The 20,128-nt window shown below is 38.9% G+C and overlaps 1 protein-coding gene across 3 annotated transcripts in view; it reads right to left on the bottom strand.

The window, feature by feature from the left end:
• Nucleotides 1–16,253, bottom strand: part of si:dkey-71h2.2 (low density lipoprotein receptor adapter protein 1) — a 37,433-nt gene extending 21,180 nt beyond the window's left edge. For 2 of the 3 annotated variants that reach the window (XM_056264480.1, XM_056264482.1), the window contains exon 1: nucleotides 15,996–16,252. In XM_056264480.1, the coding sequence (XP_056120455.1) occupies nucleotides 15,996–16,080 (85 nt within the window). In that variant the 5' untranslated portion in view covers nucleotides 16,081–16,252. Of the gene's footprint in view, nucleotides 1–15,995 lie in introns of all 3 variants that reach the window. The other variant, XM_056264481.1, reaches the window with a different exon arrangement.
• Between the last annotated feature and the right edge of the window lie 3,875 nt (nucleotides 16,254–20,128).

Below are 20,128 nucleotides of genomic sequence, written 5' to 3'. Positions count from 1 at the left end.
TCCTACAATGTGGGATGTTACCATATAAACATCAGCAGTAACAATAGCACAAACTAAACTCTGAGAAACCATTATAATGAAAATCCTCAAATTATGGATATAATAATTTTTTTTTTTTGACTGCATAATTAAACAACAGATTTCTTCAATACATACACGCTGCTGTGAGCAAGTAAGACATGCTGCTGCTCTACAATATAGCATACATGAATTACCCGTAGTATATCTATACAGGTGGAGCTGGGGGAGGTGGAGGGTTTCTGAAAGCACGCTGCAACTGCTACAGCAAATGCTGATCAAGGGTGCTTCTCAATTCTTATTTGTGCATCCTCGTTTCCTTTGCATGCTTCCTTTCCTCGCGTCTCAGCTCCACCCCCTGTAGGACGCGAGGGAAGGCTGCAAGGAAAGAAAATGAGGACGGAGGAATCGAATGAATTTTTTTTTTATCCATTGGAATACTTGATCTGTCGAGCGTCACTTCACAGTGTCATCAGCAGCGCTCAAAGGATCTGCCCTTATGTTGTTGAAGTTTGGTTATTTAAGAAATTCATAATAAATAATAATAAGGCACGATACCCTGTTGAAATATGTGAGATGTGTGGTTTATATAAACTGCAAAGGTAAAGTACAAATTAAAATGATTGTGACCGATGTGAAGGGGTGAATGATGTGATTGCGTTAAGGACCTATCAGCCTGCGCCATCAAGAGTTTAATGACAGAACTTTGTATTTACATCATAAGGTTTTTTGCAGAGTAATATAAATTCAGAGCCAGAGTGATATTTCAATTCAACTGAATCTTATGATTAAAACAGCCGAATAAAACAAAATAATTACTTGAAAACCTTCATTCATCTCTGTTCACAGTTTTTTTTTTTCCCTGAAGTGTTCTCAGTCTGCAGAGGCCTATAGTTATGAGTGTTATCACTCTTATGCAAGACTGCACAAATGGAATTAATGAACAGAAAGCAAGGTCTGTCTTACAGTATGACTGAAAGAGGAAAGACAACATCGTCTGCCTCAAGGCGACAAGGGGAATTTTCTTCCAAAACTGAATGAATTAATGACTTGCTACTTGACTTGCCAACCAATGGGAACTAATACACACAGGCTGTCTAATCAACACAGCACATATATTTATACATACTCTATATTAGTGTTTCTTCAGCTATGGGACACTTTTAGGCCACTGTAGACACTTACAAAATAAACTCCCTTAAAATACACACACATCCAAAGATGTGATGAGAATTGATTGGAAACAATAAATGTATCTGTTGACATTTAATTAAAACTTGATTTTTGCAGCCTTGGTGAGCAAAATATACTTTTTTTCATATAGGCTAGTTGTAATCGAAATTATTCAACCCCCATTGCAAATCAGGTTTATTGGCAAAATGTACAGACTTTCAGCTGTTTGCAAGGAACAAATCAAACGAAAGTAATTGAAATAGCTCAACACAACAAATGTTTCTTCAAAAGTGATTTCCCCAAATTCAACTGAAAAAGCAACTTTTAATGACTTCTGCAGTCTCAAAATTATTCAACCCCCTGAATAGAATCCCTCACAACAGAACAAATCTGCAAAACAGGTGTTGTCTCAAGCACACCTGATGCAACTTATCAATGGCTTCATTATTTGCTCCAGGTGTTCTTGAGCTAGAACACATGAAACATCTGAACTGGCCAGGTTTGTTGAGTATTTGACTGCATGTTAGAAAAATGTCTAAGGGTGTATTCACACCTGCCTTGTTTGGTTCGATTGAATCGAACTCTAGTTCGTTTCCCCCCTTGGTGCGGACCTTTTGGGCAGGTGTGAATACAGCAATCGCACTCGGGTGCGGACCAAACAACCGAACCGAGACCCAGCTGAAGAGGTGGTCTCGGTACGGTTCCAAACGAACTCTGGTACGGTTCGTTTATGGTGTGAACATGAACCGACCCAATTGCAAGAAAGCACTGCGCCTTTGAGTTAACAGGCTTCCGTAGTCGGAGTTGCGTTATGGGAAAGTGATCTGTTGTAGCCTACTACATTACATCTGTTGCGCGTCTTTCTGCGCGTCGTGTGTGCATCATTGGAATGGAATGAATGAATGAGTGTGTGCATCATTCACACACAGAGCGTTCTCTTTAGTCTAATCGCGCATAGATGCAAAAAAAAAACATTTGCAGTTCATATAATGTAACGATAGTTACAATACAAGGATGATGCTGCGTTAATTTACGTTAAGCCTTTTTTGCACTTCCTGATTTCCCTACTTGAGAATCCTTGTCCAATGAATGGACGACCTTAGCACACGTGTGGTTTTGTTTACAAATTTTGGTTCACTTGCAAAAAGAGCAGTGTGAAAGCGAACTGTACCAAAAAAATAAATAAAATAAAAATGTATTTGGTCCGGACCAAAGCAAGTGAACTATCGGACTTTCCTGGTGTGAATACACCCTAAGTCAAAAGAATGGCCCAAAAAGTTAAGAGAAGATTTCATCGCCCTTCACAAACAAGGAGCAGGATACCAAAAGATAGCGAAAGCACTAAATGTTCTTAGAGACACCGTTGCAAGCATAGTTCGCAAGTTCATAGTTAAAGGAACAGTGGTTACACTACCTGGATGAGGCTAAAAAGGAAGCTATCAACCGCTGGAACCAGATTTCTGAGAAGCAGTGGCGGAGCCAGGATTTTTTCATAGGGGTGGCCAGGCAGGGGCCAGCAAACAGTCTGGGGTGGCACATAAATCTTAATTTTTTTTTAACACAATAATTAGTTTAAATAATGTATTGGACTATAATAATGTATTCCTACACAACTGAATACAGTTCATTTGTATTCAATTGTTATTGAGATAGTAGTGAATTAGGAATCATGGAATACTGAGTGAATTTGATTTTTTTTTTATTGTTATTAGCTACTTACCACCTCCAGGCATATTTATAAAGGGGACACACACTATAGATAAAGTTCTTTAGTCATATAGTAAACTTGCTCAGTTAGCATGGTTCTGGTTCTCAAAACCCCCAACATTGTTCCACCTTCATGGATGAGACATGCAGATAACTACTGTAGTTCAAAGATTATTTACCCTTCATTGAATTTTATATAATCAATTAACTCTTCAACTTTCTATATTAGTAGTCAAAATAAAGAATCTAAACCGTTCTATCATACCCAATTAAAAAGGGGGGGGGGGAAACATCTCTTTTGAATCCCTATGTGCAAGAATGTGAACAAGGCGGAAGTCAACATGCACATAAATGGCAGAATGTAAAATTAGTTATTTTAATTGATTTAAAAATTAGGCATTTTATTTTGTCCTTTACAAATTAACGCAAAATTACCGCCTATCTTCTAGTACAAATGCAAAGTGCTCACATTTATTCGTACATTAAAAAACCACATAGCCTATCAGTTTGTGCCTTAAACATGGCAGAATATTTTAGTCTAGACATATGTGACGCATATATAACAAATACATACATGCATGCAGTTTTGACACAGATTTTATCGCCTTTTTGATTATTTCACGAGTTAATTGACGACAGAACTACGGCTACAGCACGCCACATTTGCGCGTGATGTGCAAGTACAGTACAACGTCTGACAGGACAGTAAAAAGTTAGTTTTACTGACATTTGTTGACCTTGCAACATCTCATCTTACCGCAGATAGCCAACTGATTCAGGACAACGCGCTTTTCTCCGTATCTGACAGAAGTGTCACAGGCTTTCACACAGATCTTTCAAAATAAAAGTAGAATCAGAAAAAAAGAGTATTACGTTGTTGTTTCTTTGACTGGACATATGCGACTCATTCAAAACGGTCTTGCAACCCACCAGTTGAGGAACATCGACTCTATATTTACTATGCTCCGATCACTGCTGAAGCTTATTCGGCACCTGTACATTTTCACACTCGTTTGACTTGCGCCTGGCGATGAGGTGAAGTTGGAGTGCGCGTCTGAAAAGTCTCACGTTTTTTGTGGTCGTAAGATACGGTTCTGTGTTTTAAAAACGCAATTCTTGTAAAAAAAAAAAAAAAAAAAGAGAGAGAGAGAGACAGAAACGGCAGTTGTGAGAGGGGTGGCCAAAGGGGTGGCCAAGCTTAAGCCAAGGGTGGCCATGGCCACCCCTGGCCACCCCCTGGCTCCGCCACTGCTGAGAAGGCAGGTCAGATACCCTTGAGTGACTGCAAAAGACCTGCAGCAAGACTTGGTGGCAGCTTAGAGGTTTCAGCTGCACAGTAAGGCAAACGTAAGGCATGTGGTGTCCATGCCAGAATTCCAAGACGTACACCACTACTGACCCAAAAGCACACGAAAAGTCGGGTCAAATTTACTCAAAATCATATAAATAAGCCACAGAGGGTTTGGTATTCTGTTCTGGAACTTTTTGGTTTCTGGTGGTATTTGAAGAAGGCAGTTGCAGCATACAAACCCAAGAATATTGCTGAACTGGAGGCCATTGCTCATGAGGAATGGGCTAAGATTCCTCGCCTATAGTATATAAACCTTAAAAAAGTGTCTGAAGTTGAAGAAACATATGTTATGTCGTAACTTCAGTAATGAGCTGCATGAATTATACTTTACTGCTACACATTATGGCCATTCTTCCTTTTCACAACTTTTAATAAATGTTCACAACAAAGCGTAACCATTTATCATCCAGACATTTTCACCTCAAATCCTCAGACATAAAAATGTGGATTATTTGCTTTTTGATTTCAAAGTAATCCAAATGCTTTGCAAAATGTTTCTTTCTCAAAATCACAGCAGCTTTGAGTCTTATCAGCAGCAAAACAGCAGCTCAGACTTTGTGCGCTCAGGTTCTGTTTGTCCTGAACAGCATGCACATTAACATTTTGTTTTAAGAAAATGTAAACATGTTTTGAATGTCACAAAGGGACTGTTTCTCTTCAGTTGTATCTGAAGCCAGACACACTTGTGCCTGAAATTATCTGAGTGCAACCAACAGTGCATTTAATAAGGCATATAAGATCAAATTCTGTGTATTGGCAAAGCACATCAAGTTGTAATGCAGGTCTAAGTTCTGGTAAGAATAGAAGTGTGTAATATGACTCATTCCATACTCTATAAGTTTGAGTTATGGGAGCTTCCTCAGCACTTTTTTTCTTTTCTTGAAGGGAGCAGGCAACACTATCGGCTGTTGGTCACCTATGTGCAAAGGTCATGTTTGAAACCAATTATCAAGGTCTGCTTTTTAGAGGGATGTTTTGCTAGATAAGAGAGGGCAGGCACAACGCGACCCTTTTACAATATGCATGAGTTTTTAAGTGGGAGCACATAGTTTCAAGAAAAATGATTTGGGAAATGCATGGATAAATCCATATATTGATAGACCCATATAAGATTGGTAAATCATAGCTGAACATTTTATTTCACACATGATTTGTTGTTATGCAGTATGTCACAATCTGAAAGTTTATACTATTACAACATTCTGCTTTAAAGGGATACTCCACTTTTTTTGGAAATAGGTTTATTTTACAACTCCCCTAGAGTTAAACTGTTGAGTTTTACCGTTTTTGAATCCATTCAGCCGATCTCCGGTTCTGGTGGTACCACTTTTAGCATAGCTTAGCATACATCATTGAAGTGGACAAGACCATTAGCATTTCTCAAAAAAAAAAAATGACCAAAGAGTTTCGATATTTTTCCTATTTAAAACTTGACTCTTCTGTAGTTACATCGTGCACTAAGACCGACGGAAAATGTAAAGTTGCGATTTTCTAGGCTGATATGGCTAGGAACTATACTCTCATTCCTGCGTAATAATCAAGAAACTTTCCTGCCGTACCATGAGTGCAGCAGGCGCAGGCACTTAGTCCCGGTCACGTAGGAAGTTACCGAGCTGGGGACTATTTTCAGGCGCTGCGTCATATCATTACGCCTGTTGCTCTCATGGTACGGCATTGAAGTTTCTTGATTATTACGCAAGAATGAGAGTATAGTTCCTAGCCATATCAGCCTAGAAAATCGCAACTTTACATTTTCCGTCGGTCTTAGTGCACGATGTAACTACAGAAGAGTCAAGTTTTAAATAGGAAAAATATCGAAACTCTTTGGTCATTTTTTTTTTTTTGAGAAATGCTAATGGTCTTGTCCACTCCAATGATGTATGCTAAGCTATGCTAAAAGTGGTACCGCCAGAACCGGAGATCGGCTGAATGGATTCAAAAACGGTAAAACTCAACAGTTTAACTCTGTGGGAGTTGTAAAATAAGCCTATTTCCAAAAAAAGTGGAGTATCCCTTTAACCGCTGATGTTCGTTTAATTTATCTAATGGTCTAGATAAGAGTTTAATCTAATTGTCCAGAGAATATTTAGATACACCATCAAAAGAGAAACCATCTCTAAGAGCTCAGTAATAGAATGGGCTTATATGATGATGTCTAATCATGAGAGACAGGCATCTGTGTGTGTCACAGGGCCTCAGCTGGTGTGTGCGGTGTAAGTGCTGTCTCATGGGGGTTTGGCACTAATGCAGCCCCTACATGTGCTGCTGATTGGTGGGTTTAGGTTGGTTCAGAGCAGCCCTTCTGAACACCCTGCCTGAACTCAGTAATGGCTGAGGTTAAAGGTCAAAGCACTGAAGACTCTGCCAAAGGATAGATGAAGTGCATGTTGAAATGAACACTACTCTCAGTATGCCCGAGGAGGCTCAGTCAGAACCAAGCCTTACAGTCTGAATTTATGGCCTAGATAGTGTCAGGATTATGCCTCGTTTTTATGTTTGTGTTTGCTTAAGTTTGAGGTTTTTCACTGTTTCTAGATAAGTTTTCTTTGTCTGTGTTAATTGGTTACTATGGTTACTCATGCTTGGGTTAATTATTGTTTGCGCCTGATGGTCATTTAGTTAATTGGTTTGTTTCAGTTCATTTAAGCTATGTGTTTAGTTCACTTATTTGTCCGTTGACATCACGTTTAGCTTAGTTGATTCTGTTCCATAGTGTTTTTTTTATTTATTTTTTAAAGTTTTTGTTTAATAAAGTCTAGCATTTAGATCCTTTTCATTCATCTTTTTTTTCAACAAGCTGTGACAGATAGCACATTCCTTGTTAGATTTAAAACGAGGATCATTTTTTAATCATAAATGTACAAGGAATTGTTTTGGGTTCTGATAGACCCATGGTTAATGAAATATCTTGAAAATATACTTAACATTAAAGGTTTATACTTCATGGCCTTTTCATTTATAAGAACTGATTAACAATCGACACACGTTTAACTGTTTAAATCCTTTAAATAAATGTTTCTACCATATTTTAGCTGGAACCATACTGACACACACAAAAAAAAACCATAATGGTCACATTTATGAAAAATAATAATAGTACTTTAAATATGTTTTTATTATCATATACATTATATTAATATAATAACATTATATATATTTAAAAAATATATAATTGATTCCTGTGATCAAAGCTGAATGTTCAGCATCATTACTCCAGTCTTCAGTGTCACATCATCCTTCAGAAATCATACTAATATTCTGATTTGATTCTCAAGAAACATTTCTGATTATCAATGTTGAAAACAGTTCTTGCTGCTTAATTTTTTTTTTGAAACCGTGATAAAAAAAAAAGTCAGGATTCTTTGATGAATAGAAAGTGAAAAGTAATTTTTATATCATTGGGGTCAATCTCAAGAGAACATGAAAGTTAAAATAATTTCTTTATGAGTTTATATATAAATTATGGCAGAAGTGATGCATTGAAATGAAAGAACAGAACACTAAACTGTAAATTACAACATGATACAAAATGATGTATAAAAAATAGTTTTGTACAGAACAGAACAGCTCTAATAAGTTATTAATGGAATGTGTCATTTATGCATGCATAAAGACGATTGAAACTCAAAAGAATCAGCTCCTGTTTCAGGTGTTCAGTCTGAGCGGAGCCGTTTGAATCCCACTGAGCCCAACTGCACAGATAAAGACACCGAGAGCGTGTGTAGCTGGAGTGACAGACAGACCAAGAGAGACTATCAGTGACAGGGTTCACTGGGGTAATGCTGGCAGCAGGGAAGGCCTAAAATAGAATAAAAGGCTGGGTTTTTTTTAAACAAGGGATATTTTTTGTAAGAGAAACCACAGGTACCTAAAATCAACAGAGGAAAAGAGAGCTGTCAGATGAAGCGGAAGGACAGAAAGAGAAACAGACGCAGAGAATGAGAAACGGGAGGGTAGACAGAACGAGTGTCAAATTTTCCTGATGCATGTCCAGGTTGTCAAACTGTTTGACAACCTGGACATGCATCAGGAAAATTTGAAGGTTTGAAAAGGTTTGGATGTCACGGATCTCTCTGTGGGAGGAAGCGACGGCTGATTCTCATGCATTCAGTGTGCGCTTTACTTAACTCTTTCTCTATGGGACACTGCCTATTTTCAGGCTGTTACAACTGACTATGGGAGAGTTATTAGAGAGACAAAAAGTTATATTAGCAAAAATATAATTTATGAATAAGAATATGATGTTATCGCTCAAACACATTCCATGACTCAACTGATGGAAATATTAATATTGGTGCTTCTCTATGCCTTCACAACCTGGCAATGGTTCAGTGCAATCTAATGCAAGAGGTGAGGACGGTGTATAATGCTGTTCAGTTTTGGTGAACATAAGGAGAACAAAGAAAATCAATATTTGGGAGGACCATATCATTGACCGCTCTCACAGTCTAACTGAGATAAAGCAGGTTCAGACTAATGAAAAAAGCAATGCAACTTCAAAGAAAGAAATTTAGAGCAAGGTGTGTGTGTGTGTGTGTGTGTTGTTTAATGTCATGAGGGGAAACTCACTGGATAAAGATATGCAATTGTATGCATTTATTAATTAACCAGATCATCACAAGTAATGTTTTTTTGTTTTTGGACACAGTCCTTGATTCTGATTGGTCTGTAGCAGCACACATTTGTAGGAAAAAACAGAGAGCAAGTGCACTGATTATTAAGTACTGAAGTATTTCAGAGAACCACATAATAAGTTTGTAAAAAGAAGACTTATATTTCACCATCTCATCTGTCTATGGAAAAATACTGGTGCTGCTTTCATGTCTCTAATGGAATAGAAATAATAGAAATTAAACACTTGGTACTTCATTAAGTGTATTAATGAACTTGTAGTATTGCTGCAGTGCTCATCTTGTTGCTAGCTAATTAAAATCATGAAAATATTTGATAATATAGACTCAGTTGAGTATTATAGGAGTAATTGGATATCACCTTTAAACTAAAATCGATATTTTATTTTATTTAATAAATATAAAAAATATATTTCATATCCACGTATTTGTGTATTTGGTGAGACCACCCAGATCAGCATGTTACTTTTATTTTAAGGGAAATTAATACTTCTGAAATATTCATACATCACTCACGGTGCCAATACATCACAGTCCTAACATTTTACTCAAATGAAGTGTTATCAACAGATTTATTATGTAATTCTACACTGTAACACATTGTACACTGTAACACGAATGTGAAGTGCCCTGATTATGAATAAGGTGGATTTGTGGATTGTGTCTTGTTTTGAGTGTGGCCATACGCACATTGTGCATCCGTTTCCCTCTCCAAAATCCTATTCTCTTCTTTTATTCATAGCCTGCAGGAAACAAACCACAGGGAGTCTCCATGCTCACAGACACTAAGGGAAAATAATGACGAAGACAGAAGGATTGAGACAGAGAGAGTCTGAGGTCTTAAGGGATTTTGCTCTTATTTGCCAGTGATTTGAGAGATAAGTAACAAGCAAAAAAAATCAAAGAAGAGGGGAAAACAGAGACTAGTTTTTAATTGGTTTAAAATGAAGGCATGGAAAGCTAAATTTCTCTTAGCTGACAGTTGTGAGAGCTGGCAGTTCAAACTGAATGCATTTATATTTAATCCAGGAAAAAAAAAATATTTCAAAGAAACTGTCAAAATGTAATATTCACTTTAGAACACATCAAAACAGCTGCACAGTTCACTGCTTTTCAAACTGGCGTATTCACATCCAGAGCATTATGATAACTTCAAGAGGTTCCAAATATTGAAATGGGTTTTCTTGACCTTAAATTTAACTTCAACCTCTACTCAAATACCTTGAGTAGTTAAAGCTGAGTGAAGCCAATAAAATAAGTCAGTTAACTCAATTAGAAATTGTGCACATTAGTGATGGGTGCTTTCAAAACACTGCTTTGCAAAGCTTCTAATCTTGTTTTGAACCAGTGGTTAAGAGCGCGTATTAAACTGCCACGTAATTTAAGTAAACAAGGCGCTGTTACGTTATAACTGTTTCGGAACTTTTCCAAATTGCATTGGTTTGCCAATAGTAGGCGATCTCATTGAGCCCATGTATCACTGTCAAACGGAAGTCTGCATCCTAGAGAGGCTGTGTCCTTCCTAGTGCGCATGGCTATGTCACACATGTTCCCATGCACACATGGTCGCAGCACGAAAATACTATTAGAACTTAAGAAAAATACTCTGTATAACAAATCTTTATATTAACTGGCTTTCTATTAATGCAATGCAGTGATTGACAACAGTATGTGGTCTCCCCGTGGCTAATATTATTGGTAGTTTAGTGTTAAGTGATTAATTGACACCAAAACAAAAGATAACGTGTATGCCTTCATCTCTGAAAACGTTATTTTTGTCTTACATTTCATAATGAACGCAGACAAGCCCAGTGTCGACTCGTTTTCTGTCAGTACTTTAGTTTTGCGGTGACTTTAACATAATAACTGAAATATCAAACACTAACAAGTTCCCGATTTTCTCATCTTGCTCCAAAACACGTACTTAATTTTACTACTTAAAAGCACAAAAAGTATTCACATATACCAATGCAAATGGAAAATAAACTTCTGTCATACAAATTTAAGTGGATTGCACACGATTAAATTAGATTCGAGAATGTGTTGCGTTATTTATTTTGAGTACATAGAGCACGCAGCAAATTTATATGAATTAAAACATTGCGGTTTCTTTTTCAATGTCCCGATTCACAGGCTAGGTTGATTCTGTCACCTATAGGGCATTAGGTCTAGTGTCATTTTTAAGAAATTCAAACCTTATTGTTGGACCTGAGCAGGCTGTGCTGCTGAGAAACAGCTAAAAGCAGACAGGCTGTTGCACACGGCTGTCACAGTGTATGAGGGTGATCACAATAACAATGTCTGGGAGTCACTGAGGCCAGTAGTAATAAAGGAGCGTGCCTATTTCTCTCTCTTTCCCTGTTTGCCTTCCAGGTCAGGAGGGGAGAGGAAAGGGAGAGGAAGGATAGTTTCAGTCTTGTCCAACACTGAAATGAGCAGCAGGACACCCTTATAAAATCTAATGGGGTCTTTTTACACAGCACTGCACACTCTTGAATTAGAAAAATGGTTGTGTGTGTATTTTTCACCCTGTTGGGAACATCGGTGCCTGCTGTGAAAAAAGGCTACAAAGCTTACTTTATTACCAGAGCTCCCATCTGAAAAATCTAACAACCTCCTCAAGTGCAGTCAAAACGCACACAAAATACTCTTTATAGCATGTGAAAGAAATAAATCAAAGAGGAAACAACTGCTTATCAGCCAACCTTGAACAAAACAGATACTTTTCAAACTCCCCTGCTACCAGCAGAAAGGAAGAAACTTGGACTTTGCACACTTATTTCATAGTTATTTCAACAACATTCAAACATTTAGCAAGACAAAATCAATATATGTGTGAAACATCAATATAAATGTCATATAAAAATGAATATAAAGAATATGCTATATAGCTTTATGATAAATTATAAAAAAAAAAAAAAAAAACGTACAGACCTAAATGAATAATAAAATGTAAAGACATACCAAGAATCCGTAACTCTCTAGCAACAGAACTTAATACATACAAAAATGAGAAGAGTATACAAATTCTACTTTTTCACAGGAATCATCCTTAAAATGAACTCACATGCACATTTTGTTCATTGATTCAGGGTTATATAGAATCATTTTCCTCACTATATGATTTTTATTTTTCCATATATGCATATACATTATGTACATTACCATTCAAAAGTTTGGGCTTAGTAAGATTTTTCTTTAAAGAAATGAATACTTTTATTCAGCATGATACATTAAATTGATCCTAAGCGTCAGTGAAGAAATGTACAGTATACCGCAAGATTTCTTTTTCAAATAAATGCTGTTCTTTTGAACTTTCTTTTCATCAAAGAATCCAGAAAGAAACATTGTTTGTGTGTGTCAGTCTGTGTGTACTGTCACCTACCCACTTCTGATCATTGAAAACGACACACAGAGACCAGTTCTCTGTTGTTAGACTATGCTTTCTAGTCACACTCACAGCTTGATAGATTTGCTGACATCCTTCCTGTAATCGGTTCATCCAAAGCCATGTTTGCTTTACTTTAACATGGATTGACACAACTGTACCTTTCAGCTCAGAGGGTCTGACGTATTGATTTATGATTAAACAGTAATCAACTGCCAATGTTTTTTTGTTTTGTTTGTTTTTTTATAAATCATTTTCTTAATGTCTACATGAGATCAACAGGGAAGTTGCTTTTCATCAAACCTGTTATTTCCTAACCAGGGGTTATTACGATGAAAATTGCACAAACTTGCAGTGTAAAAAACGGGAAGGGCGTCTAATACTTACAGCATTTATTGTGACCTTTGGAGCTGTCAATGTTATTTAATGACACAATGAGAACTGATAGTGACTTCTCTGTGAGCATGTCCTGACTTTAAATACATCAGCTCTCTGTGGGGGGGGGGGGAAATTACAGGATCTGCAGGAGCCCTATATTTTAGCTTGCCTTGAACTTTCTCTTTTGGCAACATAAAACATGAAAGTTCACTTTTAATGAGCGCCAGAGAAAACTTTGACCTTCATCAAGTCAAATGCACACTTGAGAGACATCACCATCCTCCCATGAATATTCATCATACCAGCACAAAAACAGTTCATTATTCACTTGTTTGTGAGCTGTACCAGAATCCGCTCCCCTTTGAGTTAGAAATATTTCATTAATTTCACTGTTGTTTTGTATAGAAGCACAAAAAGCCGAATTTTCAGCATCATTACTCCAGTCTTCAGTGTTGCATGATCCTTCAGAAATCATTCTAATATGCTGATTTGCTGCCCAAGAAACATTGATTATTATTATTATCAGTGTTAAAACAGTTTTTTGGAAACCATGATCATTTTTTTTCCAGGATTCTTTGATTAAAGTTCTAAAGAACTGCATGTGTTTACAGTCACTTTTGATCAATTTAAAGGGTTAGTTCAGCCAATAATTCTGTCAGTAATTACTCACCCTCATGTTGTTCCAACCCCGTAAGACTTTTGTTCATCTTCGGAACACAAATTAAGATATTTTTGATGAAATTTGAGAGCTCGCTCCTTCATAGGCCACTATGTAATCGCATCTGCCAGCCCAGAAAAGTTAGTAATGACATCGTTAAAATAGTCCGAGTGACTACAGTGGCTCAACCTTAAGTTTGTCAAGCGACGAGAATACTTTTTGTGTGCAAAACCTCCCCAAAAATAAAGATTTTATTCAATTATTCATTTTCTTCCATGTGGGCCACTGACGTGAGTTCACGAGAGCGCCATGACGCATGCGTGAGAACTGAGAAGATTGTAGTGTTTAAAATGCTTCTAAAGTGTGCATTTCCCGGATGTCCGAATCTGAGAAACCAACGAGAAAACGTAAAAGTGCCTTATACCATTGCCACAAAATGAATGGCTTACCTGTCACACTTTCCCATCAAATGATCGTGAGCGTCATTTTCTCAGATCTCGCGCATGCGTCGTGGCGCTCTCGTGGACTCACGTCAGAGGCGCACACGGAAGAAAATGAATAGTTGAATAAAGTTGTTATTTTTGTTTGTTTTTTTGCGCACAATAAGTATTCTCGTCGCTTGATAGGCTATGTTCACACGGAAACGATCTGAAGAGAAAACGCAAAAGTGGCGTAGCGTTATCACTTTTTATTCTGCGTTTAGACGAGCGTTATGGTTGGGAAATCCGCGTGCAAATGGTGACGCAAAAGTGTGTGAAATTCGATGTATATGCACTCCAGGCGGCTAGGTGGCAATGTGAAGCACTGCCACACAACAACACCAATATCTCAGAATATTTTGTACAACTGCTGAAAAGACTCTTGTATGTTTTTCAGAGCTGCTAGGGCAACTTGAAGGTCCGACGTATGGAAATAATCAGACATGTTGGTTGTTATTTTCCTGTACTGGTGCATGCCTGTGACGTAAAAGCGTACGCGACGAGAGCCACCGTGAGCAGATTTGCGTTTTTACCGTTTAGATGGGAACAAGACACTCAAGGGTGGAGCGTTTTTAAGATTTCCACTCTGGAGGGTGGTTTCACTTTTTTGCGTTTTTAAGCCCCCCAAAAACGCCGTTACCGTGTAAACGAAAGGCACATCCGCTAAAATATTTTTACATTTTCACCCGGAATCGTTCTTGTGTAAACGGGGCCTTAAGGTTGAGCCACTGTAGTCACTTGGACTATTTTAACGATGTCTTTACTAACTTTTCTGGGCTGGCAGATGCGATTACCTAGCAGCCTATGAAGGAGTGAGACAGCTCTCAGATTTAATCAAAAATATCTTAATTTGTGTTACGAAGATGAACGAAAGTCTTACGGGGTTGGAACAACATGAGGGTGAGTAATTACTGACAGAATTTTCCTTTTTGGCTGAACTAACCCTTTAATGCATCCCACTGTAGCTGAATAACAAGTGAGACATTCTTCAAAATATCATCCTTTATGTTCAACAGATGGGAAATGACATGAGAGTCAGTAAATGATGACAGAAATTTTCCCTTTCCCTTTTTACTATTCCTTTAAAAATCGAACTGGCATTTTGAATCATCTTCGGACACTGCAAAATGTTTCTCTAGTCCTTTGTGAGAAATAATGCCAGTAGACCAACAAGCAATTTTAGTCCTCAAACAGAAATTAAACCTTGTCTACTTGATCCTAGTCACTCTGTCTCTGAAACACAATGCATGTCTAAAGAGACAGACAGCCATTACAGATCAAATCATTAAAATTTAATCCGGGGAGGGCGCATCTAAATTCCCAAGACATAGCCTAGTTGTTGACTTTAATAATTCATTATGCTAATTTTCTTGGTTTTTAGCAAATATACATTCTCTCAGCAACAAGAGACAGGCGGATTTTCTCCAGCATAATATGCTTGGCACACAGTTCAAGTGGGAATAGAGATGTTTTCTCCCCAGAGTGCCCCATGAACTTCACATCTCACACGTCAGAATGACAGAGCGTTGAGCCTCAGGCTCCTGTCTGTCACCGCCGATGTGACACGGGCTGTCTCATAAAACCACTGCCCTCTTTCCACTCGATTCTTCCTCCTGACAGAACAAAACCTGACAGGACCGACCAGCTGATTCAATCATTAAAACATAAATGGGTGAAGTGTGACTTGGAGTCAGTGAAAGTGTGAAAGTTAGAACTGTGATTTTTTTTTTTTATTATTATTATTGTGGCCAGATGTCTCTCTGAGCCTGACCAAGTTTCAACACATTTCATAAAGCCAGTCAACCTTGAACAGCTCAGTGGTTAGTTACATCTATTCGATCTAATTGGTTTTTCTTAGTCTACACATGGGAAAAAGTGAGAAACAGATCTTTTGCAATAACCAGACTGTTATAGGGTCAATGATCCGATAATATGCAATTAAGGAATATTGTAATAAAACAATAGTAGCCTAAAATGTACAATTATTGTATAACCCCCAGATAAATATACAGGTGAATATCTCTATATGCAGAGACAAATAAAAGCAATATTGACAGTTAGGCAAATCGCACTGCAAAAAAAAAAAAACAGTAAAATGACGAATAAAATATGTGTAACAGAGGCAGTGTTATCGTAGCATCGCGTGAACAGCAGCACGGATGCAGTTGTATTCAGATGTAAACAGAGATAAAGGCACGCATATGCTACTCACTTTCGTGCTTGGACGCTCCCCATGTGTGCCGCGGAACTCCAGGACTTTTGATTATTGCTCTCCCGGCGGATTTTAACGCATCCATGCTGGAGGAGGTGTCTGCAGAGCAGGTGCAGAGCTCTTCTTTGGTGCCTACTGTGGGAATGGGGAAAGTAGAGTAACATGCAGCGAGTAATGGAGCGAGTGGACACGAGCAGCCTATAGACACCTCTCGCAGTCCTGTATCTGTACAGTAACATTAACCCTTCACTGCCCGTCTGACAGAGACCCACGAGCTGTTCCCTTCGCACCCGCTGACGTTTCATAATAAAATGAGAACAGCCATGCAAATCTTGGCGAACCATATAATTATTCGTCCGGTTTATTCCATGAAGTCCGGATGTGACCAATGTAAACAAAGACTTAAACAACGAAAAGCTAATATAACTTTTACTGTGTCATTTTTGCATTATGCATTCCAGGTTATTTCAAGTCTGGAATGTTTTATTCATTCTTCCTAGACTATATAATGTTACATAATAGCTAATATTTTATTTGAAAGATATTATATTTGAACTTGTCAACCCTGTTACCGTCATAATTAAAATAGCCTATTTACACACAAACACACACCAAAAAATCATAATAAGGATGTTTACTCTTTCAGGTAGTAAATGTTTTACCTTTTTTTATTACTTTATCTTATGTTTGGTTTGTCAGTAGGGAGCGATCTTAACTCTTTCCCTGCCAGCGTTTTTGAAAAAAGTTGCCAGCCACCGCCAGCATTTTTTATAATTTTGTATGAATATCTGAATATGCAATAGGCTTTATCAAAAGAAAGAACAGACCCCCGCTTTAAAAAAAACAACAACAAAAAAAATAACGTTTTATTCTAGCTTGATGCATGCATTATTCTTTTTTTAATCAACAGTAGAATGTGGTTAAGTTTCATAAAAAAAAAAAAAAATTTTGAGCAAAAAGCTGAGAAAATCGTATTATTATCAAGATCTGGATGGGATTCACATTAATAATGATAAAAACATAGGTCCTGTCCCAAATGGCACCCTAAACACTCACGGACTTCCTACGAATCGGCAATTTCGTGACGTAATGCCGCTTTAAGTGTCGGGAAGAAGTCTGCTGCCCTGTCCCAAATGGCACACTTCATAATGCACTTTCGGTCTTGTGGACTTACAATGGCTGCCGCGTGTCCGTTAAGTCTATGAGACCGTAGAGTGTCCCGTTTGTCATTTTAGGTTTCAGAAAGGTGCTCGCGAGAACCCCCTTTGCGGTCGATATGCACCCTCGATGCGCACTTTTGCTGAGCCCACACGGATGCGAGCTCCGCAGCAGACTTCTTCCTGACAGTCAAAGCGGCATTACGTCACGAAAGTATAGACTCGTAGGACCACAAGTGTTTAGGGTGCCATTTGGGACAGGGGGGCCAAAGTGTGGGCTCGGAAAAAAGTGCGCATCTAGGGCGCATATCGGCTGGCTCCCAAATCGTACACTTCATGTGGACTCGCGCCTTGTGGCCTTAAATTGCGCGTGCTCGCCAAGTGTATGAGTCCGTAGAGTGTCCCATTCAGCATTTCAGCGCTCAGAAGTGTGCTCGCGAGCGCCGCCTTTGTGCCCTCGATGCGGACTTCGGTGAAGCCCCCACTTTCGCACCCTCCACACGAGTTACCAACCCAGGAATCATTGCGAACGCCCAATCAGATAAATGAGGGGAGGAATTTCATGGCTGTTTGACTTTCGGTGGCATGATGTCATCAAGCCTCTACGGGGCCACAACGTAAGATACAAGGTAATGGAGCATTTTATACATTGTCGTGTTTCTTTAGAAATAAATAATGGACAAATGGAGTCTTTAAACGTCTCAGATGTAAAGTTATTCGCTGTCAAAGTGACGCAAAAATGAATGGGAGTCAATGGAATGCTAACAGCAGGTGAAGGCTTGTTAGCCAATGGCGGCGCCCGGGGAGACTTCAGTTTCCGCCTGGTGGATTACCCCCTTGCAAAATACACTCTCACATGCCCTCGTGGACTCGAGGCCAGCGCCCCTTAGGTCTTCCTCGCGTCACCAAGTGTGAACTCGAAGGAGGTTCACAAGGCCGGAGTGTGCCATTTGGGATCCAGCCATCAACTGAAAAGGCGAGCATCCTTCTGAAACCTAAAATGACAAATGGGATACCCCACGGTCTCACGGACATGTGTAGCCGGTCAATTTAGGCATTTGAGTTTTATTGATAATAAATCACACGAGACACATATAGCACTTGTTCATTCAAACTCAAAGTACCCATCGACCTGATACAATAAACTCACATACACACGCATACGTTCAAATAGATTTACCTGTTCATAATAAGTTGATTCTAGGTGTGAAAGAGACAGATTAAACGTGATTGTGGGTATAGAGGGCTATTTATAGCGCACTGTCACGTCTCCGCAATAATGGCGTCACCCGGAACGGAGGATACTATAGGCTTGTTCGACTTCATGCAGCTCTGCGCAGACCGATCGGCGGCTGACTTGAAACAGTGCATGCCGGTTAGAAATTTTGTCCGACTTGATGCAGCGCCGACGCCACATGACTGTGACGTATGCCATCGAAGTACCGCGAGAGTGTTTCGAGAGTAGCCGGAGGACTCAGCCAGCGCAGTTTCTCAAGAGCAGCTGCACGAGCTCTGATGACGACACAGCTGTTCCACGATTCGCCGGATTCACCGCATGACAACGATCACGTGCGTTTCGTGTTTATTCTCACACCTTGTTCTACTAAAGCTCACAAATCCGTTTTGTATAACAGTAAACAGTCTTTTCATGTAGTCGCGATGTTATAGTCATGTTTATCAGTATAAAACTGATTAAAAAACGTTCACTCCACTAGATTGATATAGGCTTATTTTGAACTTTATTCTTGTTCAAACAGATGCTGTATGAAGCATTAAAGTATTGAATGAAAATGTGTCTGACATATCTGTGTATTTGGCAAATATTGCATTTATTTCACTTCGGCTGTGGTAAAGTATGCAAACACCACGTGAGCGGTCACTACGGGAACCAGAATGTGTCCGACTTCACGTCTCCGTTTGCAGCTCCTCCCCGCCTGCACGCGGCAACTCTCGCCGATCGGTTACATCCAGCCGCAGCCGATGTCGAACACACCTAACAGCTTGTTTGAAATGAGCAAAATCTGCGCAGAACCGATCACCGGTGATCAGCGCGAGATGCATGCCGGTTAGAAATGTGTCCGAGTGCGGTCCGCCTTGCTCTGTTGTCATGCCGACGTATGTCAAAAAACTCTCGCGACTGCAAGGCGCACGTGTCGGATTCTGCAGTCGCGCGCAGTTGCTCTCCACCGACTGCGCTGATCAAAAGCATGATGGGAAACGACTTGCTGACGGCACAGCTTAATGCTCATTGGTTTAAACAACCGTGATGTATTGTTCTCTTTTAAAATGTTTGATTTTAAAACTCTGATATAATGTTTTATGTGTATAAATTATGTGTGGATATCCCCAAACTCTCTGACAGTGCGATCTATGTGATGTAAAAAAAAAAAAAAAAAAAAAGAACACATCTGTATTAAAGAAAAAATTATTCATAAACATGTAGGCCTATTTAAAATGGAATTAAATAAGTACTTTGGGTGTCTTGTTCATTATATTTATTTTCATATAAAAGCAACAAAACTTAAATTACATCCAGTTTATTAGCAACACCGTGCACGAGCGTGAATCCCGCGATATCCGCCTTTGATCTCACAGGTGTCTGATCCACTGCGAGAAGCGAGATCTGTCCGGCTTGCCTGCGCTTTTTTCACTCCTCCTCTCACTGCAGCCGCCTACTCTCGACTACATTTCAGGCGAGGCAAGGCGCATCTCAAACAAGCCTTATGTGTCATGTGATGTGGGAAATGTTTTTGTGTCCATAGTTAATTTATGTCTTAGAAGAATATTTTGTGATGTTGGTATGTATTTTATGGGTATATATTTATGTTTAATGTTTATTAGTGCGAGTTTATGTAGTACTTAAGCACTGTGAAATTTCATATTCCCCTTGGTTTTTGGTAAATGGTTGGCTCCAATAGGGGAGGAGCCAACAGTATAAAAGAGTGGCTGAATATTCATTCAGGGTCTATTGGTAGG

The sequence above is a fragment of the Rhinichthys klamathensis genome, unplaced genomic scaffold, assembly GCF_029890125.1.
Source record: "Rhinichthys klamathensis goyatoka isolate OS25496 unplaced genomic scaffold, OSU_Roscu_1.1 h1tg000221l_1, whole genome shotgun sequence".
Taxonomy (NCBI): Eukaryota; Metazoa; Chordata; class Actinopteri; order Cypriniformes; family Leuciscidae; genus Rhinichthys; species Rhinichthys klamathensis.
This window is presented reverse-complemented; position numbering and strand designations above follow the sequence as displayed.